The 26,068-nt window shown below is 32.6% G+C and overlaps 2 protein-coding genes across 2 annotated transcripts; both read left to right on the top strand.

Annotated features, from left to right (window-relative positions):
- The first annotated feature begins 317 nt into the window (after positions 1-317).
- On the top strand, positions 318-6,763 carry LOC143055623 (uncharacterized). The gene is made up of 6 exons (XM_076228787.1): positions 318-467; positions 1,426-1,596; positions 2,892-3,026; positions 4,789-4,851; positions 5,705-5,968; positions 6,695-6,763. Exons 1-6 carry the CDS (start codon positions 398-400, stop codon positions 6,700-6,702), a joined length of 711 nt encoding a protein of 236 aa, XP_076084902.1. The 5' UTR covers positions 318-397; the 3' UTR covers positions 6,703-6,763.
- Positions 6,764-11,533: 4,770 nt separating this feature from the next.
- On the top strand, positions 11,534-24,143 carry LOC143055684 (U5 small nuclear ribonucleoprotein 40 kDa protein-like). Its single transcript, XM_076228839.1, has 9 exons — positions 11,534-11,721; positions 14,425-14,554; positions 15,026-15,119; positions 18,332-18,497; positions 19,181-19,303; positions 21,111-21,231; positions 21,875-21,957; positions 22,677-22,842; positions 23,725-24,143. Exons 1-9 carry the CDS (start codon positions 11,617-11,619, stop codon positions 23,772-23,774), a joined length of 1,038 nt encoding a protein of 345 aa, XP_076084954.1. The 5' UTR covers positions 11,534-11,616; the 3' UTR covers positions 23,775-24,143.
- The last annotated feature ends 1,925 nt before the right edge of the window (positions 24,144-26,068 follow it).

Below are 26,068 nucleotides of genomic sequence, written 5' to 3'. Positions count from 1 at the left end.
AAGTCGAGGCCCATTTAATTTGAAGAGAGCACTGCTATGCTGCAATATAATCCAAATCAGATATTACCTTGGCTTTCTTATTTGGGATGTGAACGTACCAAATCCAGATAAATCTAGAAAATTGATTCGGACGCACGAAATGTATATAATATCGTCTACGTACATAAGTTTTGTCCTGGTCATTCAAAGTAACCGGTCCGGAAGTATTTTATATATAAATCAATATGGTAAATCAAAGCTGATGTTTATCAGTCCTTTCATATTTACGCGTTCCGTTAGATTGACATATTGACATGTAAGTCAAATGTAGACCAGATACTACCTTATCTGCAATGATACTTCAATCGGAACTCACGATTTACTATGCTTCCAATATCAAATGAATGTGTAGTCAAACATGCTGACAACATGGCCTAGTCTGGCGTTCATTGTTTTGACATTAACGGACATATTTGGAACATGTTTTGGTGTGTATATATACCTTAAAAGATCATTGTTTAATCGTATATTAAATTTAGAATGCTAAAATATTACTCTTTAGGATTGTTTGAATATCATTATAATTGTTTGTTTCTATAATTTGCCTTTTACCTGTTTGATGTTTTAAAGAATATGCAATTCAATGAAGCGTTTTATTATTTCCAAAATAATGAATCGTGACAAATAAATACATACAGTAACATTTGTCTATTTACATATAAGAAGATGTGGTATGAGTGCCAGTGAGACAACTCTCCATCCAAATCACAATTTGTAAACCTAAACCATTTAAGCTTAAAGTATGAACACGGAGCCTTGGCTCGCACCGAACAGAAAGCTATAAAGGGCCCCAAAAATGACTAGAGTAAAAATATTCAAACCGGAAAACCAATGGTCTAGTCTATATAAAAACGAGAACTGAGAAACACTTATGAACCACATCAACATACGACAACCACTGAACATCAGGTTCCTGAATTAGGACAGGTATAAACAAACGCAGCGTGTTTAAGCATTTTAATAGGTACCAACCTTCAACCTTACGTGAAACAATATTGTAACATCACAACATAGAAAGACACCCTATGAATTTTCAATTGGAATAGCTTATCTCAACCAAAAGACATATTAACACAAACACATGAAAATGCACTGAACGACTAAATTTACGCATGAACACCAATTAATTTGAATATGGTTTAGAACCTTTTTCAGTTTGTGTCTCTGAATAATCGATGTATCAAATTCCATGACAAAACATGCTAGTATGGAACCATGTATAATGAAAAAGTGTATGAAACATGTATTAAATGTTCTTATTCAAACTAAAAGAAAATATTAAGATTTTTATAACCAATGTGTATTGTATTGGTACGGTACCCATCCTATAATTTTGGATTATAAACCAATACAATATCTGATATCTTATATTACATTGTTTTTAAGGTATTCCACTTGGTAGTTTCTATTTACCGATAAGAGACGAAGGGAATGGATTGATTGACACTTACACGATAGAACGTGTTGAAAACGCCTATGATCTACTAGATCTGTTCAGTAAGAGGCTGTTTATGGCGACAGAGCTCATAAGTTTGTCTGAGGAAATAGACAATGGGGGTAATTATCATTATTATACTTTACGTTTAAATGGCCGATTTTGATTGGTTTATACGAGGGAGAAAATTTACTCTATCCCATGGCTAGGTGTTCGATGTTTACATGTTTTTGTTGTGCGTTTCACCTACAATAAAACATGTGACAGAGTGGAATTTGATATAGATATAGTTGTAATTGTAAATAAAATTAAGAAAGAAAATGGGGAATGTGTCAAAGAGACAAAAACCCGGCCATAGAGCAGACAACAGCAGAAGTCCACAAATGGGTCGTCAATGATTAAAATTATTGGATATTGGTTACTAGTATACTTCTGCATGCCTATTTCCAACTGGTTTCAGACCTATCAGTGACGCTTGAATAGTCTTACTATTTTATTCCTTGCTTTAATCAAGACCAAATAAAGTATGTACATTTTGTAGTTGAAGAGCATTAATATACATATATATTGAGAAAATAAATTTTTGATAGGTTTTGCTTATATACTTTCGATACTTGCCTATACATTCATTGTGATAAATTTTGGATGTCTATTAGAAAAACTAAAGGATATATATAGGTTATCTATCCAAGACACAAAATAAGTACATGCACAACAACAAAAATACACAAAAAAATAAAAGAACAGCGCTTTTATTCCTATTCTTTATCTCTAAGTCACAGTGAGGCCTTCAACACGGCTTAAAAAAACATTCACTCCAAGGCAAGTTGAAGACGGCCCCTAACCCCGGCTTGAGCGGATATTGTTTGCTATATTGTTAGCCAACCACAGTGCTAAGGTGTCAGCTTTAGAAAATACAGATAGCAAAAACGAACGATGATTTATACATTAAAATCCGATTTCAAAAACATCAGAAATTACTCATCTGCAAAGGCTGTATGAGTAGCGATTTTGTGAGAACATTGATGAATATCGTCCACAGTAGATTTTTATCAATATATTCTTCTAGACATAATTTTAACCAATATTCAGATAATAACTCTTTTAGCGACAGCAAATAGATATAGTGAGATGTGGTATGGTTGCCAATGAGACAACTGTCCATCCAAATCACAATCTACAAAAGCAAACCAAGTACGGTCTCAAACACCGGCTCACACCAAACAGCAAGCTACTATGGGCCCAACAATGAATCCTGAAAAACATTAATGAACCAATTATTTACGAACGTACAGTCTGATATATAATCCCAAAACAGGCTTTGTTTATTTTCTGTACAAAACATGCTACTGTTATATAATATCACGAGATATTATTGAAAACGCAACACACGATATGTTTGTATTTCACATTTCAGTAGAGGCAACACTTCGATTGTCGACTTTTGATGACGATGATGACGACAAAGTTGACGAAGATGGCGACGGAACATATACAGCACTAGATGATTATCATCGTCATACGTCAAAACAGTTTATGGCTCATTTAAGATGTGAGTTTTTGTTGGATACGTATACATGTACTTCATTAATATAATTAAAAGTTCATGATTTTTGTGATTCCAGAAACTACTTGTAAAGTGTATGTCTTCGTATTTATTTGACATTCATCGAGTTAGACTCGAGTTAGGTTTGTTGTTTGTGTTTAGTGATACATCAACTTCTAGAGCATTCATTTTATGTTCAGAATTCAAGTCTGCTCATTAGTTAATGGAAAAAACATTTGATAAACAGCAATCTTTCATAAAAAGACTTGTTTTACCTACTAGTATCGTGTTTTTATACCGGCATATTCTTTTCAGAGCTATATAAAATACGTTTTAGTAAGAAGATGTGGTGTGATTGCCAATGAAACAACTCTTCAGAAGAGACCAAATGACATACACGTTTACATTTATACACAAATGTAGGTCACCGTACGACCTTCAACAATGGGCAAATTCATACCGCATAGTCAGCTATAATAGTCCCCGGAAAACAATGAAATAAGAGAGCCCCTAAAGCTTCGAAGTAATCTATTACCATGATCAATTGACTCTATTGGCTAAAACACTGAACACTAGTGGTGGTATCCAAATATGTTACAATTATATCATAGTAGTGTACAAAAGGTTGCTGATATGTGTAAAATGCTCCATTCTATATATTTATCATTTTATTCTGGTATCACCCAAGTTGAACAAAGGTATACAGAAAAAAACATTATAACCTGCATTACAAGTGTGTTGTACGTTTGTCGAGAAAGCATAACTATGAGTTATACTTCAACTGTATCTGTGGCCCTTTTCACAAAAAAACTTAAGTGATATATTTATCGTCTAAAATTTTCCTTAACAATTCAACTAAATATTTTTATCGTAAGATTAATTTTACACTTTAGATTTTTTGTGAAAAGAGCTACAGGAGCAGCACAGCCGACAGGTTAACATCAGAGACAATCTAGTTTTTATGCCTCATATATCGGCATTAAGTTTTCTGGTCTGTGCGTCCGACTGTCCTGCTTCCGGTTAAAGCTTTTGGTCGAGGTAGTCTTTGATGAAGTGTAAGTCCAATCAACTTCAAATTTAGTACACATGTCCCCTATGATATGATCTTTCTAATTTTAATGTCAAATAAGAGATTTTCACCTATTTTCACGGTCCACTGAACATAGAATATGATAGTGCGGATGGGACATCCGTGTACTGGGGACACATTCTTGTTCATTTATAATTCTAATAAGATTGGCACAATTTTCGAAGTTTAGATTTCTGGTTTTGATTCATAAAAGCTTTATTTTTTTTTAAACATTACAGTTTGATCGGCAATTCCTGTGAATTAGTACTCTATCTGTTAGGAGACTGTTGCATATTTTACTATTGTATGCGGATAAAATTAGTATGTGTAAGCATTTTTATTGGTTTGGATTTACAAAATTAGTGGTGATATGGGCTTTGATATAGGTGACCTATAGTTGTTAATTTCATTTCAATGTCATGTGGTCTCTTGTAGAGATATGTTTCGTTGGAAATTATACCACATCTTCATTTTTATATTGGTGTGTAAATTTATGTATTCTTTCTGCTGTCTGGAGCAAGAAGATTTTTTTATGGTAGATAAATATCATAAAGAAAGTCTACAACGTAGGCAACGTTTATATATCAAAGGAGTCTATGATACAGTATATATATATATACAAAATTTGTGAATCTGTCATGTAAATAATTAATTCTGAGAAATTTACTAAGCATAACAATCTTTTGTTTCATTCGACAGATTTTCTCAAAAAGTCCAGTAAACATGGTGTAAGTTTCAATGATACAGCTAACCTATTATCACGTGAGTATGTTTATATTTTTGGTTGAGGTCAAATATAGGTTGTTCTATTAACGATAAAGATGGATGTCTGCTTAACGCCCAGCAGCAAATTAATAAGCATATTCAGGACGAGAACATGTAAATATAGAATGAATATTATCCTTGCTTTGTACCACACCGACGACTTCCAAGCCAGATTTTAAATGTGATTTATTAACAAATGAACAGTCCGCAGGAAGACGCATCGCCATACTTTGACATATTCGTCTATCTCCGAGACCCCTAGTCTTTGCTCGTAGTCCTTAATGCCGCCTGCTTCGCAGATAAGCAGCAAATACCATTTAATATTGGTTTTTTTTTTAACCCGGCCGGGATTTGAACCGACGAGCTCCCGCACTCGAGAAGAACACGCTACCACGGGCCCACCCAGGAGGTGATGTCGTTCTATCGGTTAATAAACAATAAACTTATGTAGTATATTTGGGTCGTTTAATTTTTCGGAAAGGGTTAACGTCAGAACCAGTTATGTTTGAAAGATTGTACTCTAATATAAATTCAATTTCTTATATGTTCTAAGAGCCTATTAAGCGTTTAGAGTGCAAGAACTTTTTTTTAATAAACAACGACAGTTGTTCCGACGGATCGGAAAGTATCTGTTTCAAATTCTCTTAGAGCAGTTAGAACTTACAATTAAAATGTTCGGAAAATTGGAAAAATTCCTCAAACAATTACCTCAACTTGTATCTATCCATATAGAGATCCCCTATGACATCAAGGTATATTTACGATATATATAAGTTCGAAAGGGATAACAATATCATAAATTTCGTTGAATATGATTCTCTATTTTTATGCACATAAATGTTTATTTTAGAAATATTTGCGTCCCCATGGTCAGTTGACGATCATGGTATGCCATTATGCTTAAGTGATTGCATCATAAGAGCCACACATCCGCAAACCTCTCCGCCTCCATCCTATACCACGGTTCATCCAATAGGTCAAATGATAGGACATCCTTCACGAGAACACGGAGAAGATCATCATAACCACCCAGACCACCAACAAGTGGAAATATTCTTTTATTGCAGTAATGCTTGCAAAAATGCTTTACTGGGTCATGGAATGGACACTTTGGGTAAGCTTTATGATAATATTCATCATAATCTATAAATTGTTTTTTCTTTGTCACTTGTACAACAGTTAGTTACTACTTTAATTTAGTTCCTGCTTTATCACACTAAAACTATCATCTGCTTGGAATATTGCCAAGTTTTATACAATAAGCTTGGTTGATTGATGACTGCCATCTAAATTCAGCCTATATAAACAGAATTTATAACAATTACATATTTGATAATGTCACATAATATAATTTTCTAATCAGCGGACCGAGACAAATATGTTGGATTCTGTGATTTGCTGCGAAATTCAAGTTTTTATTTTATCAAAACAATCCAAATAATCATTCATGTCTGCATCATGTGCATATACAATGAATGTTGTTTGATGCCTGCTGGAACAACAACATATTTGTCGGGAAGAGAGGAAAAAGTTTCAACTACCTCGTGCTTCTAGAATAGATAAGAAACCAGTATTTTTATTGTACTTAAAAGTGTTCAGTAATATAACTGTTATTCATTATATCCATTAAAAAAATGTGAACTTTCTGAGAAATTTCTTGAGAATGTGTGACAGAAAATATATAAACACTAAAATACTTACTTAAAACGAATTTGAGAACCAAAGAATTATTTTTTTTATCGACACCAGAAAGGAAACCAACTTATACAAAAAATTTCAACACTAACTGTGTAAATTAACATACATGATAAAGTTTTTTTTTTATATTTTATAATTTCAGGTAAATAGTAAAGACGTTGGTGAATGGGAAAAACACATTGTATATAAAACAATAAATGCTGGCATTTTTTGTGATATTTTATTGTATGTCCTTTACAAAAACAAAAAACAAATTGAAAACAACACGTTATATATGAAGCTGATGCTCTCGAAGCGCTTTTCTGAATTTTCCTTTACCAGGAATTAACGCTCAAATCCGAATATTTGAAAGCCAAGGATGTAAGAATCGACCAGTTAAGAGCTATATCACCATAAAGGACCTAAAGAATTAGCAATATATATATATAGTATATAGCATTACCGAAAATTAGCTCGATTTTTTCCTAAAATTAACTTGAATTTGTTTTAGAAGGAAGTTTAAGGTTTCCTTCCTAATTTGCTTCTTATATCAGTAAGTTGAGAAAGGATACTGAAAAACAAATTCAAATAATTTTCATTGTTATATGTAAGGTAACATGTTAGTGAATAGGTTATCTCACGTATGATTGCGCGTAGCTAGAGATCGTGAAGACATCAACCCCAAAACACATATCAAAGGAAAATAGGGGTATACAAATGTAAAAAAAAATGCACGTAAATAAAACAATAGTTGGCTCTTTGATCTCGAAATATAGCAAGAACAATAAAATCTAAAACAAATTGAAAGCCAAGGATGCGTGTAACTTTGTCTTCTTTTATCAAAAGTGTTGTCCCGCAATAAAGTGAAAATTAACAGAAATCATCCTTTATTTTGCGTTTGGTTTTGGTAGGTTTTTGATTGTTTGGGATTTAAAAAAAAACTAATAATGCATAAGGAAGTTTGGCGACAAGATACATGAACATAATAATTTTAATACGGCATCTGTTTGTCATGATTTTCGGTGTTTTTCATTTATTTGTATGGGTTTTTTTATATGATGTTCAATTGATAGTTAAGCTTTTGATCTGGACTTAAATATACCAAAGGTCAGATGGCGTAGAAGTTGGCAACTGGTCATGGTGCGGCCTTCAATGTGAACAAACCCCATATCGCATAGTAAGCTATAAAACGTCCCGAAATGACAAATGAAAAACAATTCAAACGAGAAAAAGTTAACGACATAGCACTCATGTATCAAGAAATTTTAAACAAGAAACAAATATGATTAGGAGCAACAAACGATAACCATTGAACTAAAGGCTCCTGATTTGGGACAATAATATATAGGATATGGCGTGGTTAAACAAAAGCATGCGCCTATCTCTCCCGAACCTTGGACATCGATGGAACAGCACAACACACAAAAAATGTCAAACAGACAGCAGCAAACGATAAACATTCAACTGTACACTTCTTACTGTGGACAGACACATAGATCTTTGTAGGGTTAAACTAGTCTGCTTGCGCCACACCCTCCAAATATCCTGAGAAAGTGGTGTAACACCGTCACATAAGAATAAACTATAAACATCATTTGAAATTATTATTTGACCCATGAGATCGATAAAAAGCACTCAACCCGCAACGTATACGCTCAAGACAAGAAGATCAGACCCGGAGCATGCTCGCTGTTACTGAAAGCTATTTCAAAGCCAATAACAAGAAAGAAAAAAATATGTGTCCAAGACTAAAATGAAAATCAGCATACACCCAGCATTCAATGGATTTAGCGTATACAGACGCCATAAACCGGCAGAAACACGTGATAGTGTGCAATGCCAAAATATAGGTAACGACAGAATGTAGGACGACTGACCGAGTTTACACACCAAAAGTCTCTTAAATAACCTTTAAGTGGTACTATGGGAATAAATAACTCTACAGATTACAAATACATACTGCTTTATCCAGTCGGTTTTATTTTTAAGACAATTAAGAGATATGCGTACGAATTACTAGCCTCATATATGTAATAATGCAACTTGAAATTTCTATGACGAGTTTATTTCATATTTTTTACATATTGGACAAATATATACATCATACAACGTACGGCATACTATATAAACCCATAACATTTCTGCTGAAAGAGGCAACATAAAAAGGTAGGAACAGTAGGCATTGGAAAAGTGACATTTCGCTGAATAAATAATGATATAAGTGGGGGGGGGGGAATAGTTGTCCCCTTAACATGTTAACAACACCTCGATTTTGGAAAAAAACAGTTAACATAAAATGCACAAATGCTGATAACAGTTAACAAAGTGGGTTAAAAACATTGATCTCAGATAACAGTTAACAACACCTTGAAAAGGGCCATAACAGGTTAACACAAAAAAGGTATTGCCCCCCCCCCCCCCCATATAATCAGCCGATATTATAGTTTTTTAACGCTAGTATTATTAAGAGATGGATCTGCTTATCCTTCCGGGGTGTCGCACTTTCGGTATCAGACTACCAATTAACAATTCGTAATAACAGTAACCCTTCTCTGACACAAAATAGTACCTTTGATTTCATTGTTTGCTTAAACGAAATCATAGTAGTGCCTTCAGTGATGTCACTGTTTGCTTAAACGAACCAATTTTGCAGAAATGAAACTTTTGGAGAAAGAGAAATATATTAAGACCATTTTGAGCCAAAATGTACATAAAAAATTGAGGATAAGTGCGCTCCATGGTATATACTTAATCAATTTCAAGAAAATCCAGGATTATTTTTAGTAGAACGTATTTATTTTCCCAAAGGCATTTTTTTCTTAAAAGACTTCAAAAATTGGTTGAAAATTGGCATGTAGAAATTAAGGTGGTACATGCACAACTCCGGATATATCTGGTTTATATGAAGTTAGAATTGAAGTAAAATGTTGAGAAAGCTGTGAAAATTGCAAAATTTGATTGAACAACTTCAAGTATTTTGAAATGGTAATTGATACTAATTAATATATGCTACTGAGATGGTTAAAGGACGTCTTTTTAAAATAGAATCAAAGCAAATACAAGAAAACGATTAAAAAATCCATTAGGAAAGGCACTTCATTGATATTAACTGAATTCTAATCAAACAAATGAAATACTTAATCTTCAGAGGCGACTCTAGGGGGCTCTGAGTCTCCTCCCCTCGTGGGGAAACTATAGTGTCGCCCCTTTTTTTGTCAGTGAGTGCCCCCACCCACCCCCTTTATAAAAAGTTCTGGAGCTGCAACTGATCGTTACACCGGTATACTATTTAAGAAGGTGGACTAGTGTTTTTTTCTACTTTTAATTTTGTATTGCCTTCTTGGCATTTTTCAATCAGTTCGATAAGACGGGCGGAGATATAGATAAATTATATATCTATAAAATCATAGAATGCGTATTATGCTTATTTATTTCTTTTGCTTTCTTATTGTGCCACAAGATAAATATATGTTGATACTTGTAAATTCATGAAGAAAAAAACAATTATAAAAAAAAATATCTGTAAAAGCATCTATAATTTCGGAGAACCTTTAAACGTCCTTTTAAAGAACACCTTGTGGTATACCGTTGTCCTTCCGTCCATCTGTCCTTCTGTCGGCTGACGTCAACACATCAGACAATAACGCAAAGTTACAATTTCCGAGTTATAAATCGTAAAAAAAATCTTTTTTCCAGTTTTTGTGCCTCATTTATGGGCATTATCTGTTCTGGACTGTCCATTCGTTCGTTCGTCCGTCCGCCTGTCTGTACCGCTTCAGGTTGAATTTTTCCGTCAAGGTACTTTTTGTCCTATCAACTTGAAACTTAATACACATGCTCCTTATGATATGATCTTGCTAATGCCAAATCAGAGTTTTGACCCTAATTTCACGGTCCACTGAACATAGAAAATAATAGTGCGATTTGGGCATCCATGTACTATGGACACATTCTTGTTTTACTATAAGTCAAAAATGCTTTGAGCAATTTTCATGAAACTTAGAGAATCGTTTATACTTTAGTATATATATATAATTGACACAATTTTCTCGTTCGATTTTAAAAACCAATCTGAATTAACGTTTTGGAGTAGTTGAACTTTATTCATAAAAAAGGGGAAACTTTCCAGCTACCGGACAATAACTGAAAACAGTTTTCATAAAACTTTGGAGATTTATTGGTCTGATTTGACATAGCTGATTTATGAAACCTTGTTCGAAGAGCTAAAATAGCTGTATATTATGATATATGCTTTGTTATCTATTCTTATTCATATTATCTGCAGATGATGTCATAGTTTGGGTGATTTGTTAGATTTTGTTTCAGCGGTACTTAAAATGGCCCGAGAACACAGTTATTCCGTAGTGCACTTCTTTTAGACAATAAATTCAAATTAAAAAAATCGAACCTGCTCTATCCCAATAAAATTGTTACGGTGTAGTGTTTTACTAAGAAGGCAAATGATAACAAAGTTATAGAAAGTTCTACCAACTCTTACTCAAAATATTGACAATTCTGTGTTTAGGGGTGTAAAATTCAGTTTGATAGCTTTAGACGTGGTACTATTTTTTGACCTTTTTTTTACTGGATCAAATCACTACTTATCATAAAGATTTAGCACCCTTTTTTTTAACATGCAATTTCATCCCCGTACTTAATATTTAATGCATAAGATATCAAGACATAAAATGTAAAAATGTATCCTAAAAAATGGAAGTTGTATATCTACACTCTTCAAACTATATTTATGGAACAAATCCTTTTCTTCTTTTTTTTTTATATAATTTGGTCGAGTATACAGGTTTGTATGTCTTAAGTGTCTGTATCATGTGAAATCAGAAAATATAAATAAGGTCGAGTTTATAAAAAGTGAACGACTTTGACGTATGTTGGTCGAGCAGGCCTAGATCTAGGGCGATTTAATAATGGGACGAGTTGTTCATAATTGCGGCAGAGAAATCCCGGAAATCTATTCCGGCTGTGAATAAACCTTTAGTGTGGTCTGTACAACTTCCTACTGTTCGGCGTGATTTTGTTGAAAACAAAAATACTCTTACATTTTCCCACTCCGTTGTTTAAATAACAATGGACATCAAACGAAAAGCAGGAGACAGTGCCATGGTCCCTTTTAAAAAGCCAAGAACAGATCTGGTAGCCTATGGGTCTCAAGAAAAATCAGTATTGCAGATGGTAATTGCCTATTCGGTCGTCCAATTTCAATAAACCGGCTTTTTAAAAAAAGTTTTATAATTAAGTTCTAACCCTTCTAAGGAATGCAGGAAGTGTTTACCCTAGCTATTGACCCATGCATAGTATATTCTAGTCCCAGATTACTCTGAGGTCCTCAATCTTGAGGCCTGTTAAAAATGTAGCACAAAAAAATTGTCACAAGGTGCAGATATTCTCCTTTGCGCCAGACAAGCTAGGGCAAATCTGCTGTTGGGTGTCAGAATTATCTAGCCTTACTCAGGGATGATTCCAGGTGTTTTCAAATGGGTCCCTTGAACATCAAATTGGGAATTTTTATTCTAATTGGGAATTTTTTAAGCATAAAATCTAAGACGAAATAACATTTTCCTGTAAAAACGGGAAATGTATATTATTAAGTTTAACCTGTACACTGATGTTCATGTAAGTTGTAACTTGTAACATTTTGAATAATTCTGGATGGGCTACTGTTATTACATGAATATCATTGAACATGATGCACTAGTCTATCATATTACCTATAGTTACCTAGGCCTATTATAAAAACATATATTTCAGCTAACATAAACCACTGAGAAAAATCATTCATCGGGTATTTTTTCAACAGCAGGTCATCCCTATAAATTTACCTTGATTCAAATGGAGTTCAAGTTGAACTGGTCAACTTCAGAAAAGCAATTACAAAAGTTCATATACTTAATTGATAAGATATTTAAAGCATTGAACCAGTGTTCTTTAAAATCATTTGAATCATCTTCAGAACTTTTGAAATAGTTCCATAATGATGACATCGTATTTCATGAATGGTCTATCATCAACATTATTTTCAAAAAAAACGCTCAAACTTTTGTCTTTTGAGGAAATAATTTCTTTTACAAAACAAGTTTTCATCATATTGCATAACCCGCTTTGCTGGGCGATCTGTTTTTTCGAGATCGGCGCCCATTTAACTTTATCAATCAATGTTATATCGAAATTTGAATTTTCTCTCTGCTGCGGTCTGCTTTGACACCCATTTTTATCAACCTGCTGGGCGATCTGCTTTTACAGGATCGAATACTCCTATAACATATTAATCAATTGAATTCGGCTGATAAAATTGTTTGCCAAATTTTGACTGTTAATAAAATGCGAATCGTCAAAATCATTCTTATCTGGATTTTAAAACGTTTTGACAACAAACTATGAAAAATTATAGTTGCCTTAATCGGTGACAGATACTTTTCCGGAAATATTGATTTTTATTTTATTTTCCTGAATTGGGAATTCATTTTCATGTACATTTTTGGGGGGCCGCTGGCCAGATTAAAGGCCGCTCAGCGGCCCTAAACTATATAGTGGAATCATCCCTGTTACTGGACGCAATTACGACTGGACATGATTTTTAGTGTTTGCTCCCTGATATTATATATTTATCATGTTTATGCATGATAATTGATAAATGATTCTATTAATAAAAAATCCACTACATTACTTGTGTTTTCATGAAAAAAAAGTTCATGTACAATTGGTTAATGTTGTCTTTATATAGATAGAAAAATATCTCCTGAATCTGTTCATATGCGTGATGCCCTTTATCTTGCCCAAATAATCCAAAAATGAACGTTTTCTCAGACTCTCGTGACCCTGGGGCAGGGCATTGCCAGAAGAAAATAGTATTTTTAATAAAAAGTCTGGAGAACTCCGAAAGTAATAATTAAATATAGGTTCACTAACTAAAAGGAAAATTCAGTGCTTCTTAGACGAAACAACTTTCATAAAACCAAAAAAATTCCGAAATATTTCCTTTTCAAAGATTTTTTTTTGTCACTTATTTCGTCTGCAACTACTGCTGAAGAATTTGAAGTAAGATACCATATTACAGTTCTTATTTTCTTAGGAAATGTGTTTAAGATAAGATTAATGTAGGTTTCATTAATTTAGATTGGTTGCCAGATATACATGTATAAATATAGTGCCGTTCATAATTTCGTCCATATTGGGCTTGCTAGACCCATAAAACCAGGTCATGCAAATCTTACTAAAGTATCCAAACCTAAATAGAAAATTATATGTGTTATGACTCAAAATGAAAGCCTTCATACATCTTTAATTCTATGGTACAAACAATTCACGAAAAGTATGCTACAAAGAAAAAAAAAATTTAAATTCAAAAATCATTTGTAACTGTGTCCGGTGAGGCTAGGGACTAGGTATAAGATTATGTGAAACCATAAGGTTTAATTTTACTTTTATTAATTTAATTTTTTTGTTGTTATTTTACTTCTTGATGTACTCGTACATGTACATCCTACATTTTGTATTTAATTCAAGAAGATTTAGCTTTCCTTTTTAAATTGTACATGTAACAAAATAATAACTTGATGCTTTCATGAATAGTTTAAATTTACATGTGAAAAATCATCATAATTAACAAAAGATGAAGTCAAGAGCAAAAGTCATACTGCCCAGCTTCAGTAAGATTTGGCTAGGCACTGTCTTTAAAGAAAAAAAAAGACCAGTCGCCTGACAGGTATTTACACTTATGGTATTTAGTTGTATGTCACCTCCGAATAACCTTTTGACGTCAAGCAAGTTTACGGGAACCTGTGTGATGTAATGTAATGGCGGACAAATTTGCATACAAGTAACATGTATTATATCTAAAAAAAAAAGTTCCAACATGATGTATACTGTTTTTTGTAGGGTCCTCCAAGACTGTCCGGACTAGAAGCTCCTATCATGCTGTTAACTGGTACAGAAGGAGAAATATATACCTGTAAATTCTCACCTGATGGACAACTAATAGCTTCTGCAGGCTTTGATAGGCTCATTGGTAAGTCAAAGTACTTGATATACATGTACATGTACATGTATTTATTAAACATTTTAAGTATATTCAGTATATGCTATGGTTTTTTTTCAACAGTAGAATTGGTTCAGTTTGCATATACATGATATATGACATTTTACATTCTAAAGCCCATTTTTTTATAGTTGACAAATTCCCTTTGAATGATAATTTTGATAAGTTCCAAGCTGTTAAGTTCGAACATCATATATAGGGCCTGTTTTTTCTCATGATTTTCAAATAAAGAAGGATTAGCTAGTACATGTAGTAAGACATGTACAATACCAGAATTCAGTTTAAGTTTGGTTGTTGAATGGCTATTTTCAAACTTGTTTGTCTCCATTTTGTTAAGAAAATCACAGACAGGGATAAGTATATGTGTCTAAAAAGAACTTATATTTTCAGATCTATTAAAACGTATTGAATGAGATATTTACACTACATGTATATTTTCAGGTTTTTGGACAGTGTATGGTGAATGTGAAAATTTTGCAGTTTTAAAAGGTCATAATGGAGCAGTAATGCAAATAGAGTTTTCTACAGATGGAAAGTGAGTATATGGTGTAAGATCCAGGATCTGTATCTCTAGCAGCATTGAGATTGTGAGTTCAAACCCTGCACATGGGAGAGGTGTTTGACTCTAATCTTAATTGTCAGCTAAAGGTTGTTAGTGATATTGACAACGTCTAGCTTGCTCCACCAATAAAAACTGATTTTAGCAATATGAACAATAGTGCTGAAAGTCAATCAATGGGGTGGAGACACATCATTTCAGGAAGATGAATAGAGTATTATAGAACATGACCTAGCTTAGATTCAACTCAAAATTAACTCTTTGAACATGTTGAAGAACCAAGATGATTTTTTTTGTTATTTAAGTTGTTGGTGATCATTCATGAATATGATGTAGTGCTTTTATCTGTGTGAGAGGTAAAGTGTCAAATTTTCTAGAAAAAGATCTTGATTGGGTTAACATAGAATAATCAGTCAAAGAATTAATACTGTATAGCCGGATATTTTCGCGGGTATAAAAGGAGTAGGTTCAGTAAGACCATGAAGACCCCTTTTTGGCCCCAAAATATAGTAGTTTTAGAAAATTGCAAAAATGTTATCTTTTAGCTGTATTTTGGAAAGTAAAATGCTTCTGCTACATAAATACAAATGAAATATGAGCTGTTTTTTACAATACAATGCACAAATATCGCGTTCTAGCATCATTAAGTCATACTAAATTACTGAAATCTTCAAAATTTTAGCATTTTGGCTAATTTTTAGACGGTTTCCGTCTTAAATGAAAGTGGCCGCATTCATGTTCATTCATGATATTGAAATGTAAGTTGTATTTGATGATAATACAAAACAAATATAAATGTTGAGGATGAACACAGATGGCAGATTCCAAAAAGAAATGAAAAATTCCGTCAAAAAGAACAAATTAAGAAAAATAATACTTACTGTTATTTGAATGATAATGTGTGAATGTTATATTGAATAAGAATGTTATATAAAGCAAGAAAACAAATTATTGGATATGATTGTTTCCATTAAAAGTAGAAATGATCAAAACAAGATGAAAAATGTGAACTGTTTGACGGAAATTACTTCCCATTTTTTGACACAAGGTTCATGTTTAAGATGCTTTAAGTTGACACTGGTATAATGGTTTTTATTAGTGTAGTTTGATTATTCAAACATCCCTGTTTCTAAATCTTTTGCTTTTCTTTTGTTAAAAACATCTGTGATATATATTTTTTTCAATTTCAAATACCTTACTTATTAGATGCTCATCTGTCAATAAATTTTATGATAGCAACAGGTTCATAAAATCTTGCCACATCATTGTAAGTACTTATATAAGCCTGTTAAAATTGTATTTCATAATGTACATTAAACATACACATTTTGGATCTTTCAATTTACTTTATTTAATCAATAGTTTTATCAATTCTGTTGCTAACATAATTTCTGTCAAATTTGACATTTTATGTTAGCAACATTTGGATGTGCTACAAATTAGAGTTATCTGTCCTGGGTTGAAATCTTTTTAAATTTCAGGCAGCGGTATTTTGCAGGAGTTCTTAATATGACTTTCAACTAGGATAAAATCTCCAATGTTGGTTAAAAATGTCAAATATATATTGTCTGTCAAATTTATTTATGTTAGCACAATCTTATGTTAGCAACACATTTCAGTCCGTCAAATTTTATGTTAGCAACAATAATGTCCGTCAAATCTTATGTTAGCAACAAAAAAGTCCGTCAAATATTATGTTAGCAACAAAAAAGTCTGTCAAATGTTATGTTAGCAACAAAACAGTCCGTCAAATGTTATGTTAGCAACAAAAATGTCCGTCAATTTTTATGTTAGCAACAACTTAATTTCTGTCAAATTTTATGTTAGCAGCATTGTTCATGTCTGTCAAATCTTATGTTAGCAACTCAAAGATAATCCTTTTTAAAAGTTATTACAATTCCTTTTTTATTGGTGCAGATGTTCAGAAATGTTTTATTCTAATTTGCCTTTCATTTAAAATCAAGATATACATCCAAACCTTGATAATACTGAAAATATCAGGATTTTTTGTGTTGCTAACATAAAAATTTTCCGTCAAAATGGAATCTGCCAGATGCGGCGGGCACTTTCATTTTTGACAAAAACCATCTGAAAAGTGACGTTTTTTGGCATATTTGATAGATTTTTCATATTTAAGCTTGAATCAGAGCGTTTTAAATGACTAAATCAGTTGAAATCTTTCACATAAACTAATAGAATCAATTGAAATAGACACTTAAGTGTTAAAAAGTATCCAAAAACTTTCTTTAGATGAACCTGAAATTTGAGGCCAAATATAGTTTGGTGATTATAATTTTGGCGAATTCAAAACATGTATCAATACCTGATGTTGCATGAACACTTTAAATTTGGTGGAATTTATTTTGGCAATTTTGTTCTTTCCGCGAAAATAAGCGAAAATTTACACCCCGCAAAAATAATCCACCATACGGTAAATAAGAGAAAAAATTGGGTTAAAGAATTGAATAAAATAGAGGTATACTGGGTGCTAAAGTAAAAAGAACAATTATATTAAAATAATGATTAAAAACTGAATTATCTCCCATATACCAGAATAGTTGATTTGCCAATTACCAATTTGATTCTGTTATTACATACTTTTTAAACAAATCACTTTCCTTTGTCAATCGTAGACTCGATCTATGTCAGACAACTTCAGGCCATTCATTAGGAGGCTTTACCCGGTACTTTTACCCTCCTATGTTATTGACAAGTACCGCCTTAATGTAGAAATTTTTATATAAGATATTCATGGAATAAATTGAAAAGTACCACCTAGAAACGTGGAAAGTACCAGTCAACATGAAAGATAATGAAACCCCTGCAACTTTGACTTTTGCCCATGAAAAGCATGATTAATTTAATATAATTAAAATCACCAACATACTGAAATTCAAAACGGTAGACCCTAATCAAATGTCAAGATCAAAAGCTGCAACACATCAAACAAATGGATAACAACTGTCATACATTGTATTCTTGACTTGGTACAAATATTTTCTTATGTAGAAAATGGTAGAATAAACCTGGTTTTTATAGCTAGCTTAACCTTTCACTTGTATGACAGTCAAATACAATTCCCTAATATATAACAGACATACAACATTTGTTAATAATACAATATATATTTGCCAAAATGCAATGTTAAATTTAAAAAAAAAACCAACATTGATTTCTGTCTTTTTCAGTACACTATTTTCTGCATCAACGGACAAGACTGTTGCATTATGGGATGTGGAGGCAGGCACAAGAATAAAGAAGATGAAAGGTCACACGAGTTTTGTAAATGCAGTTAGTGCTGCCAGAAGAGGTCCACAAATAATCTGCAGTGGGAGTGACGATGGTACAATAAAGGTAAATAAGACGTAGAAAATAATCAGGGGTATTTTGTATAATGTGGATTCATCAATATTTGTTGAATACCAATTTTCGTTGATTTTGTGGATACAGGTGAACCGTGAATTCAAATGTTCAATGAATTAAAAATTTCTAAAGGAATGTCAGTAAAACAATGAAATTAAACATCCACGAAAAAATGCAAATTTTCGTCAAACCACGAAGATTGGTACCCATGAAAATAAATGAATCCACAGTATATCATTTGTGGAAAAGATCAGATTTGCCTTTATGACATCATTAACCTGATTTAAGGCATGCCTATATCCCTGCCTTGTAAAAGTTTTAAGCACTGTCAGAATTGTCATTCTGCATGAAAGTATAGAAATAATTTATGTTCCTTAAATACGTAGCTGCATTAATAGCCTGCTCTTACCAAAATCTCCTTCTGATGTCAAGTATTGGTCAACAGTTGATATCATGGCTGAATTGAGGAATCTTTCCAAAATTTCTTTTAAAATGAAAATCTTATTAGAGTATTAAAATGTTTTGCTTTAAACCTTGTTAAATGTACAATTTATGATTGAGTTTTTACTGCTTATACATTTGTACTCATTTCTGATGTTTACATGTTTATTTAAGTCTTTTAAAGGTCATTGGTTTTTCAGTCAAAACTGGTAACACGATTTGTTTTGTTTCAGTTATGGGATGCCAGAAAAAGGGGAGTGCAACAAACTTTCCAGAGTACATACCAAGTAACATCTGTGTCCTTCAATGACACAGCAGAACAAATAATTTCAGGGGGAATTGATAATGATATTAAGGTTTGTATTTTTTATATCAGATACACAAAATGACATTTCATGACAAATTGGTACAAATAAATTGATACCCTCAAATACTGTAAATTTAGAAACGTTTGTGGTGTTTTTATTGTTATTGAAATTGTAAAGAAATAGTTTTTGAAAAAATCTAAATTCTCATTTTATATTCTGGTGGCATTTTTTGTATGAAGAATTTCTAGATATTGCAATATCTAAAACTTGTCTTTGTGTTCATTATTCCTTATATTAATTGCAATGATAAATACACAAAATAATTACTGAATTTACACTAGTGATAGCTGCAATCTCATGCATACATTGCGATTGAAATTAACATAGATGCTTACAGTTTTGTGTCTAGTAAATCAATGGTATCCTAAAGAGTAAGTGCTATCCTGAGATGGTCGAAATCTGTAAGTTTGAACAGTTGGTGTTAAAGTTAACTAAGTTATAGCTGACTATGCAGTATGGGCTTTGCTCATTGTTGAAGGCCGTACAGTGACCTATAGTTGTTAATGTCTGTGTCATTTTGGTCTTTTATGGATAGTTGTCTCATTGGCAATCATACCACATCTTCTTTTTTATATAGTATGCTAGAAAATGATGTTCTGTGGTTGTAGTTTGTTGATGTGGTTCATAAGTGTTTCTCGTTTCTCTATTTTTGAATATAGATTAGACAGTTGGTTTTCTAGTTTCAATGATTTTACTCTAGTAATATTTGGGGCCCTTTATTAAAATAGCTTGCTGTTCCGTGTGAGCCAAGGCTCCATGTATACCATACTTTGACCTATAATGGTTTACTTTTACAAATTGAAACTTGGATGGAGAGTTGTCTCATTGGAACTGATACAACCTCTTCTTATATCTAGAAAAGTTACATTTGTTACGTACACATTTCAATAAAATTGTAAAAAAATACCTTAAAATTGCATGAAGGAACTTAAAAGCAGTCCAACGTGCTGTAAGGGAGACAACCAAATTATAGGTATGGGGTGCTGGTATGGTCCATGAAAGGGAGCCAAACAAGTTATAGGTATTGGGTGCTGGTATGGTCCATGGATATGGCAATCATAATAATCAAATAAATAAATTTTGATCATGCAAAGTAAAGATAACAGGTTGGGCAAAATTAAAATTGAGAAAGGAAATTGGGAATGTGTCAAAGCGACAACAACTCGACCATAGAGCAGACAACAGCCGAAGGCCACCAATGAGTCTTCAGTGTAGCTAGAAACTCCCACACCAGAGCCTAGAAATGAGACAAGAGCCCAATGCTATTAACATGATTAACCTCACAGAAAATATGACATAACTGAAACTCAATAAATCATAAATGACAATTTTTCTGTAATTCATCCTGGCCACCAATCTTTACTTCATCTTCAGAACGTTATTATTTGTTTTATTGTTTTACTCGCTCAAGTCCAAAATACACATAATATATTTGCCATTGTAAATTAGAATTAGATTATATAGTAGTCTACAGTTTTATTTGTTTATGGACACAAGTTTATTTCTGTCAGATATCATTATAATCATTTTGTGACTTTTAAATCATTGAATGATGTTTGTAGGTACTGTGGATTCATTCATTTTCGTTGATTCAAATTTTTCAGGATTTAGGGAAACTCTTTTATTTGTGGGTTAGCCAAAATCTTTATACAAGTTCTTGAATTATAATGTGTTCTTTGAACATTTAAATTTGTGGTTGAACTACAACCTCGAAATCCAGGTGAATAAAAATGGATCCACAATATTCAAATATATGGTTAAGTTACTCCTTAATTTTATACTGATTTCTTTGTAGGTTTGGGATTTACGGAAGAATGATGTACTATACCGACTAAGAGGACATGCTGATACACTAACAGGTCTGACCTTGAGTCCTGATGGTTCATATTTACTGTCTAACTCGATGGATAATACATGTAGGTATTATAATGCCACAGATAGATAGTATGGCTCATTAGATAGTACAAAGACAATTGTATTGTATTAAATTGACATATAACAATACTTTGACTTGAAATATAAAAAAAATGATTTATACAAGGCCTTGCTGAGACACATGAAGATTATAAAGGGATAATTGCATTGACTTCTGTATGAAAAGACAAATATTATTGGTGTCAGAGAAAGGTGAAAGGGACAACTATTATTTATAACATGACAACCAGTCATGATCATAAATTCTCTGGAAGTATACAGGCTATCTTTCCATTTGTCTGTTACATATAGAAATAAGAAGATGTGGTATGATTGCCAATGAAACAACTCTTCATAAGAATGATAAGATATCAAAATTGCATAGAAGTTATGAAATTAACAACTATAGGAGACTGTTCACCCTTCAACATTAATCAAAACTCATTCTTCATATGGTAAGCTATAAAAAAAAAAAGCTTGAAATGACAAATGTCATAAACGTACAACAATGCTAGTGAAAAAACTGTCAATCTGATTTATGTACAAAACAATAAAAAAAACAAATATGATATAAAAAGAAATGAACCATTGAATCAAAGGGTTTTGACTTTGGACAGTCTATAATATTTCTTCGTTATTTTTTAGTAAGAATATGGGATATAAGACCATTTGCTCCACAAGAAAGATGTGTTAAAATAATGCAAGGTCACCAACATACTTTTGAAAAGGTAAGTTTAAATTTGACAAAGACTGGCCCAGGTGGTTACTCTAAAACAGAATATTTTCCTATTTTCACAGATCATCTCTGATAAAGAAACACATTAGGGCTGTTCCAGAAAATGCTATGCCAAGGGAAGGCACTTTTTTTACGCCACATCTCCCACAGAAATAAAAGTAAATTAGAACAACACTCCCTCTTGATTTTGGTATTTCAAATGCAACCCCCCACATAAAATTTTAAAGACATTGCCTTCCCTGAAGAGGGGTTGGCATAGTATTTTCTAGAACAGCCCTTAACAGATTCCATGTAATTATATATAAATTGCTTGTTTGCAAGCCATAATTGTCAATTTGATACAATTTTTGGTGGATTCAGGTGAATCACAGGACCTGACAGGATTAATTGTCAAACAAAATACAAATTTTCTAATATGCAGACTTGACAAAACCTCAAAATTAGGTAACCACGAAAATGTGAGTTTTCAACAATCCACACAAGTTGGTTTCTATGAAAAGAAATGAATCCACACTACCCTTTAGAGGGCTAATAAAATTTCCTGATGATTAATAAAGATCTTTCTGTCTGTTTGTCCTTTGTATTCCATAATAGTAAATAAGTGTACACTTCAATGATAAAAATACATGTATAGAAAACAATAATCAACCATTTAGTTTTTGTATGATCTCTTTTATTTTACATGTATTATAATTCCTAATTGTGTTTCAGAATTTATTACGCTGTAGTTGGTCTCCAGATGGCAGTAAAGTAGCAGCTGGATCAGGTGACAGATTTGTTTACATATGGGACACCACATCACGGAGAATTTTATACAAACTACCAGGACATGCAGGATCAGTAAATGAAGTTGACTTTCATCCAAACGAACCTATAAGTAAGTTCTCTCCCCTTGACAAGTCTGAAGTTGCCAATGCTCTGTAGGTTCTAAGTTCTCTCCCCTTGACAAGTCTGAAGTTGCCAATGCTCTGTAGGTTCTAAGTTCTCTCCCCTTGACAAGTCTGAAGTTGCCAATGCTCTGTAGGTTCTTGTAAAGCAAACACTTGAAGTCAGTAAGTAAAATTGAGAATGGAAACGGGGAATGTGTCAAAGAGACAACAACTCGACAATAGAACAAACAACAGCAGAAGGTCACCAATGGGTCTTCAATGCAGCAAGAAACTCCCTCACCCTGAGGTGTCCTTCAGCTGGCCCCTAAACAAATAAGGGCTGTTCCAAAATTTATTGGGTTTGGTATGGAAGGCACTTAAATTAATAAGATATTGGTGGGTGCATTTTCCTAAGAATTTTTTTAAAAACTTTTTTAAGAATCATAAACAGAATGCAAAATTTTACTATAACAGTGGTCAGAGTCTTCCAAAAGTGTCTCTTATGTCCTCCTATGTGTTAAGTTCTGGTCAGTCCTAAGTTTAATGATAACATGATTGATTTAATTTTCGCAGAATGAAAAATATCCTGAATTAAAATTTTAAAAGTGTAAAAAAGAATTGTTTAAAGACAATAGATATTATACAAATAGCTTAACATAATTAATGAACAACTAAATAGCTTATTATCCTTTATCTTTCAAAAACTGATTATCACTAATTTTCCATGGACTTTTCATCAGTGCAACAGAAAAGTACCACTCCTTGGTTAAAACCTGCTTTTCTAAAACAATGATGAAACACTTATGTATAGACTATTGTATTGAAAGTGGTGTAAAAACTTCAAACAATCAATCAATGATATTATTGACATGTGTTTTCTGTTTTTTCAGTTGTATCAGGGTCAAGTGACAAAAAATTATACCTTGGAGAAATAGAATGAGGATAGATCTTACACAGGGGAATCAAAGTTGTTTTATTGATTACAAACTTATTTTAAGACTGTTGATCCAATAAAACATTAAATAAAGGCAGCAGACAATTACATAATCATCCATTGTATAATACCAGACAGAGGCCAGGATCCATTGTATAATACCATACAGAGGCTAGGATCCATTGTATAATATCAAACAGAGGCTAGGATCCATTGTATAATATCAAACAGAGGCTAGGCTCCATTGTATAATATCAAACAGAGGCTAGGCTCCATTGTATAATATCAAACAGAGGCTAGGATCTGATTCAGATTGGATGATGGATAGTGTACAGGTGCAATTGATGTTTTTATATATAAAACTTTTGAAAACAGTCTTTAGTTTCTTATTTATTTGACTTCAATCTTAATTGACTAGGATTGTGACTTTTCTGTACTGATGGTTAGGGTTTTTTGCTCATACTCCATCTTCCTTCACTAATAAAAAACAAATAGTCAATAGGTATGAAACTATGAAAACTTAAACCTATTAGTTGAATATGATGAGGGTATTGTTAGTGCATCTGCCATCACTTGGTGTCCATCAGTGGTAGTTGTTTGTTCTCCAGTGTTAATTTTTTTTAAACTTCAAAACTTCTGAATAATTAAACCAAGCTTCAAATTGTTAATCTATGTGGTTTTTATACGGCCGCAAAAATTGAAAATGTTTTGGTCGTATATTGGTATGATGTTGGCGTCGTCGTCGTCCGAATACTTTTAGTTTTCACACTCTTACTTTAGTAAAAGTGAATAGAAATCTATGAAATTTTAACACAAGGTTTATGACCACAAAAGGAAGGTTAGGATTGATTTTGGGAGTTTTGGTCCCAATATTTTAGGAATTAGGGGCCAAAAAGGGCCCAAATAAGCATTTTCTTGGTTTTCGCACTATAACTTTAGTTTTAGTAAATAGAAATCTATGAAATTTAAACACAAGGTTTATGACCATAAAAGGAAGGTTGGGTTTGATTTTGGGAGTTTTGGTCCCAACAGTTTAGGAATAAGGGGCCCAAAGGGTCCATAATTGAACTTTGTTTGATTTCATCAAAAATTGAATAATTGGGGTTCTTTGATATGCCGAATCTAACTGTGTATGTAGATTCTTAAGTTTTGGTCCCGTTTTCAAATTGGTCTACATTAAGGTCCAAAGGGTCCAAAATTAAACTTAGTTTGATTTAACAAAAAATGAATCCTTGGGGTTCTTTGAAATGCTAAATATTAAAATGTACTTAGATTTTTGATTATTGGTCCAGTTTTCAAGTTGGTCCAAATAGGGGTCCAAAATTAAACTTTGTTTGATTTCATCAAAAATTGAATAATTGGGGTTCTTTGATATGCCAAATCTAACTGTGTATGTAGATTCTTAATTTTTGGTCCCGTTTTCAAATTGGTCTACATTAAAGTCCAAAGGGTCCAAAATTAAACTATGTTTGATTTTAACAAAAAATGAATTCTTGGGCTTTTTGATATGCTGAATCTTAACATGTACTTAGATTTTTGATTATGGACCCAGCTTTCAAGTTCAGAATAGTAGTTGAATCAACTTAAATCATTGTTTTATACAATATACAATGTATATTCACTTTTTCTACCAACCAATCTTTACCATTCAGTGATAACAAGAACTTTATTTTACATTTTAATATTTTATGATGTATTTAAGAGTAGTTATTGTTGCAAACTCCATTAGAAATTTGAATTGATATCAGTTTTGGAAAAAGGGAAAGGGGGATGTGAAAAAAAAAATGGGGGGCGGGTTAAATTTTTCTCATTTCAGATTTCATAAATAAAAAGAAAATTTCTTCAAACATTTTTTTGAGAGGATTAATATTCAACAGCATAGTGAATTGCTCAAAGGCAAAAAAAAAATTTAAGTTCATTAGACCACATTCATTCTGTGTCAGAAACCTATGCTGTGTCAACTATTTAATTTTAGATTTAAATAAGTTTGAAGAAGAAATCTTTAATTGATTTGTAAAATCTTGACATTTGTTTTGTGTAAAAAACCCATATAATGTCAAAAATTTGATAACAATCCAAATTCAGAGCTGTATCACGCTTGAATGTTTTGTCCATACTTGCCCCAACTGTTAAGGGTTCGACCTCTGCGGTCGTATAAAGCTGCGCCCTGCGGAGCACCTGGTTAGAATATTCACTTATACCTATCAACTGAAATGGCTACCAGGACTAAAAGTAAAATAAAGGGGAGAAATGTAAGTTATTGTCAATTATAGATCATTATATTTTAAATTATCTTTCTT

This window comes from Mytilus galloprovincialis, chromosome 12, assembly GCF_965363235.1.
Source record: "Mytilus galloprovincialis chromosome 12, xbMytGall1.hap1.1, whole genome shotgun sequence".
NCBI lineage: Eukaryota > Metazoa > Mollusca > Bivalvia > Mytilida > Mytilidae > Mytilus > Mytilus galloprovincialis.
Note: the sequence above shows the minus strand (reverse complement) of the source record. Positions and strands in the feature narration are given on the sequence as shown.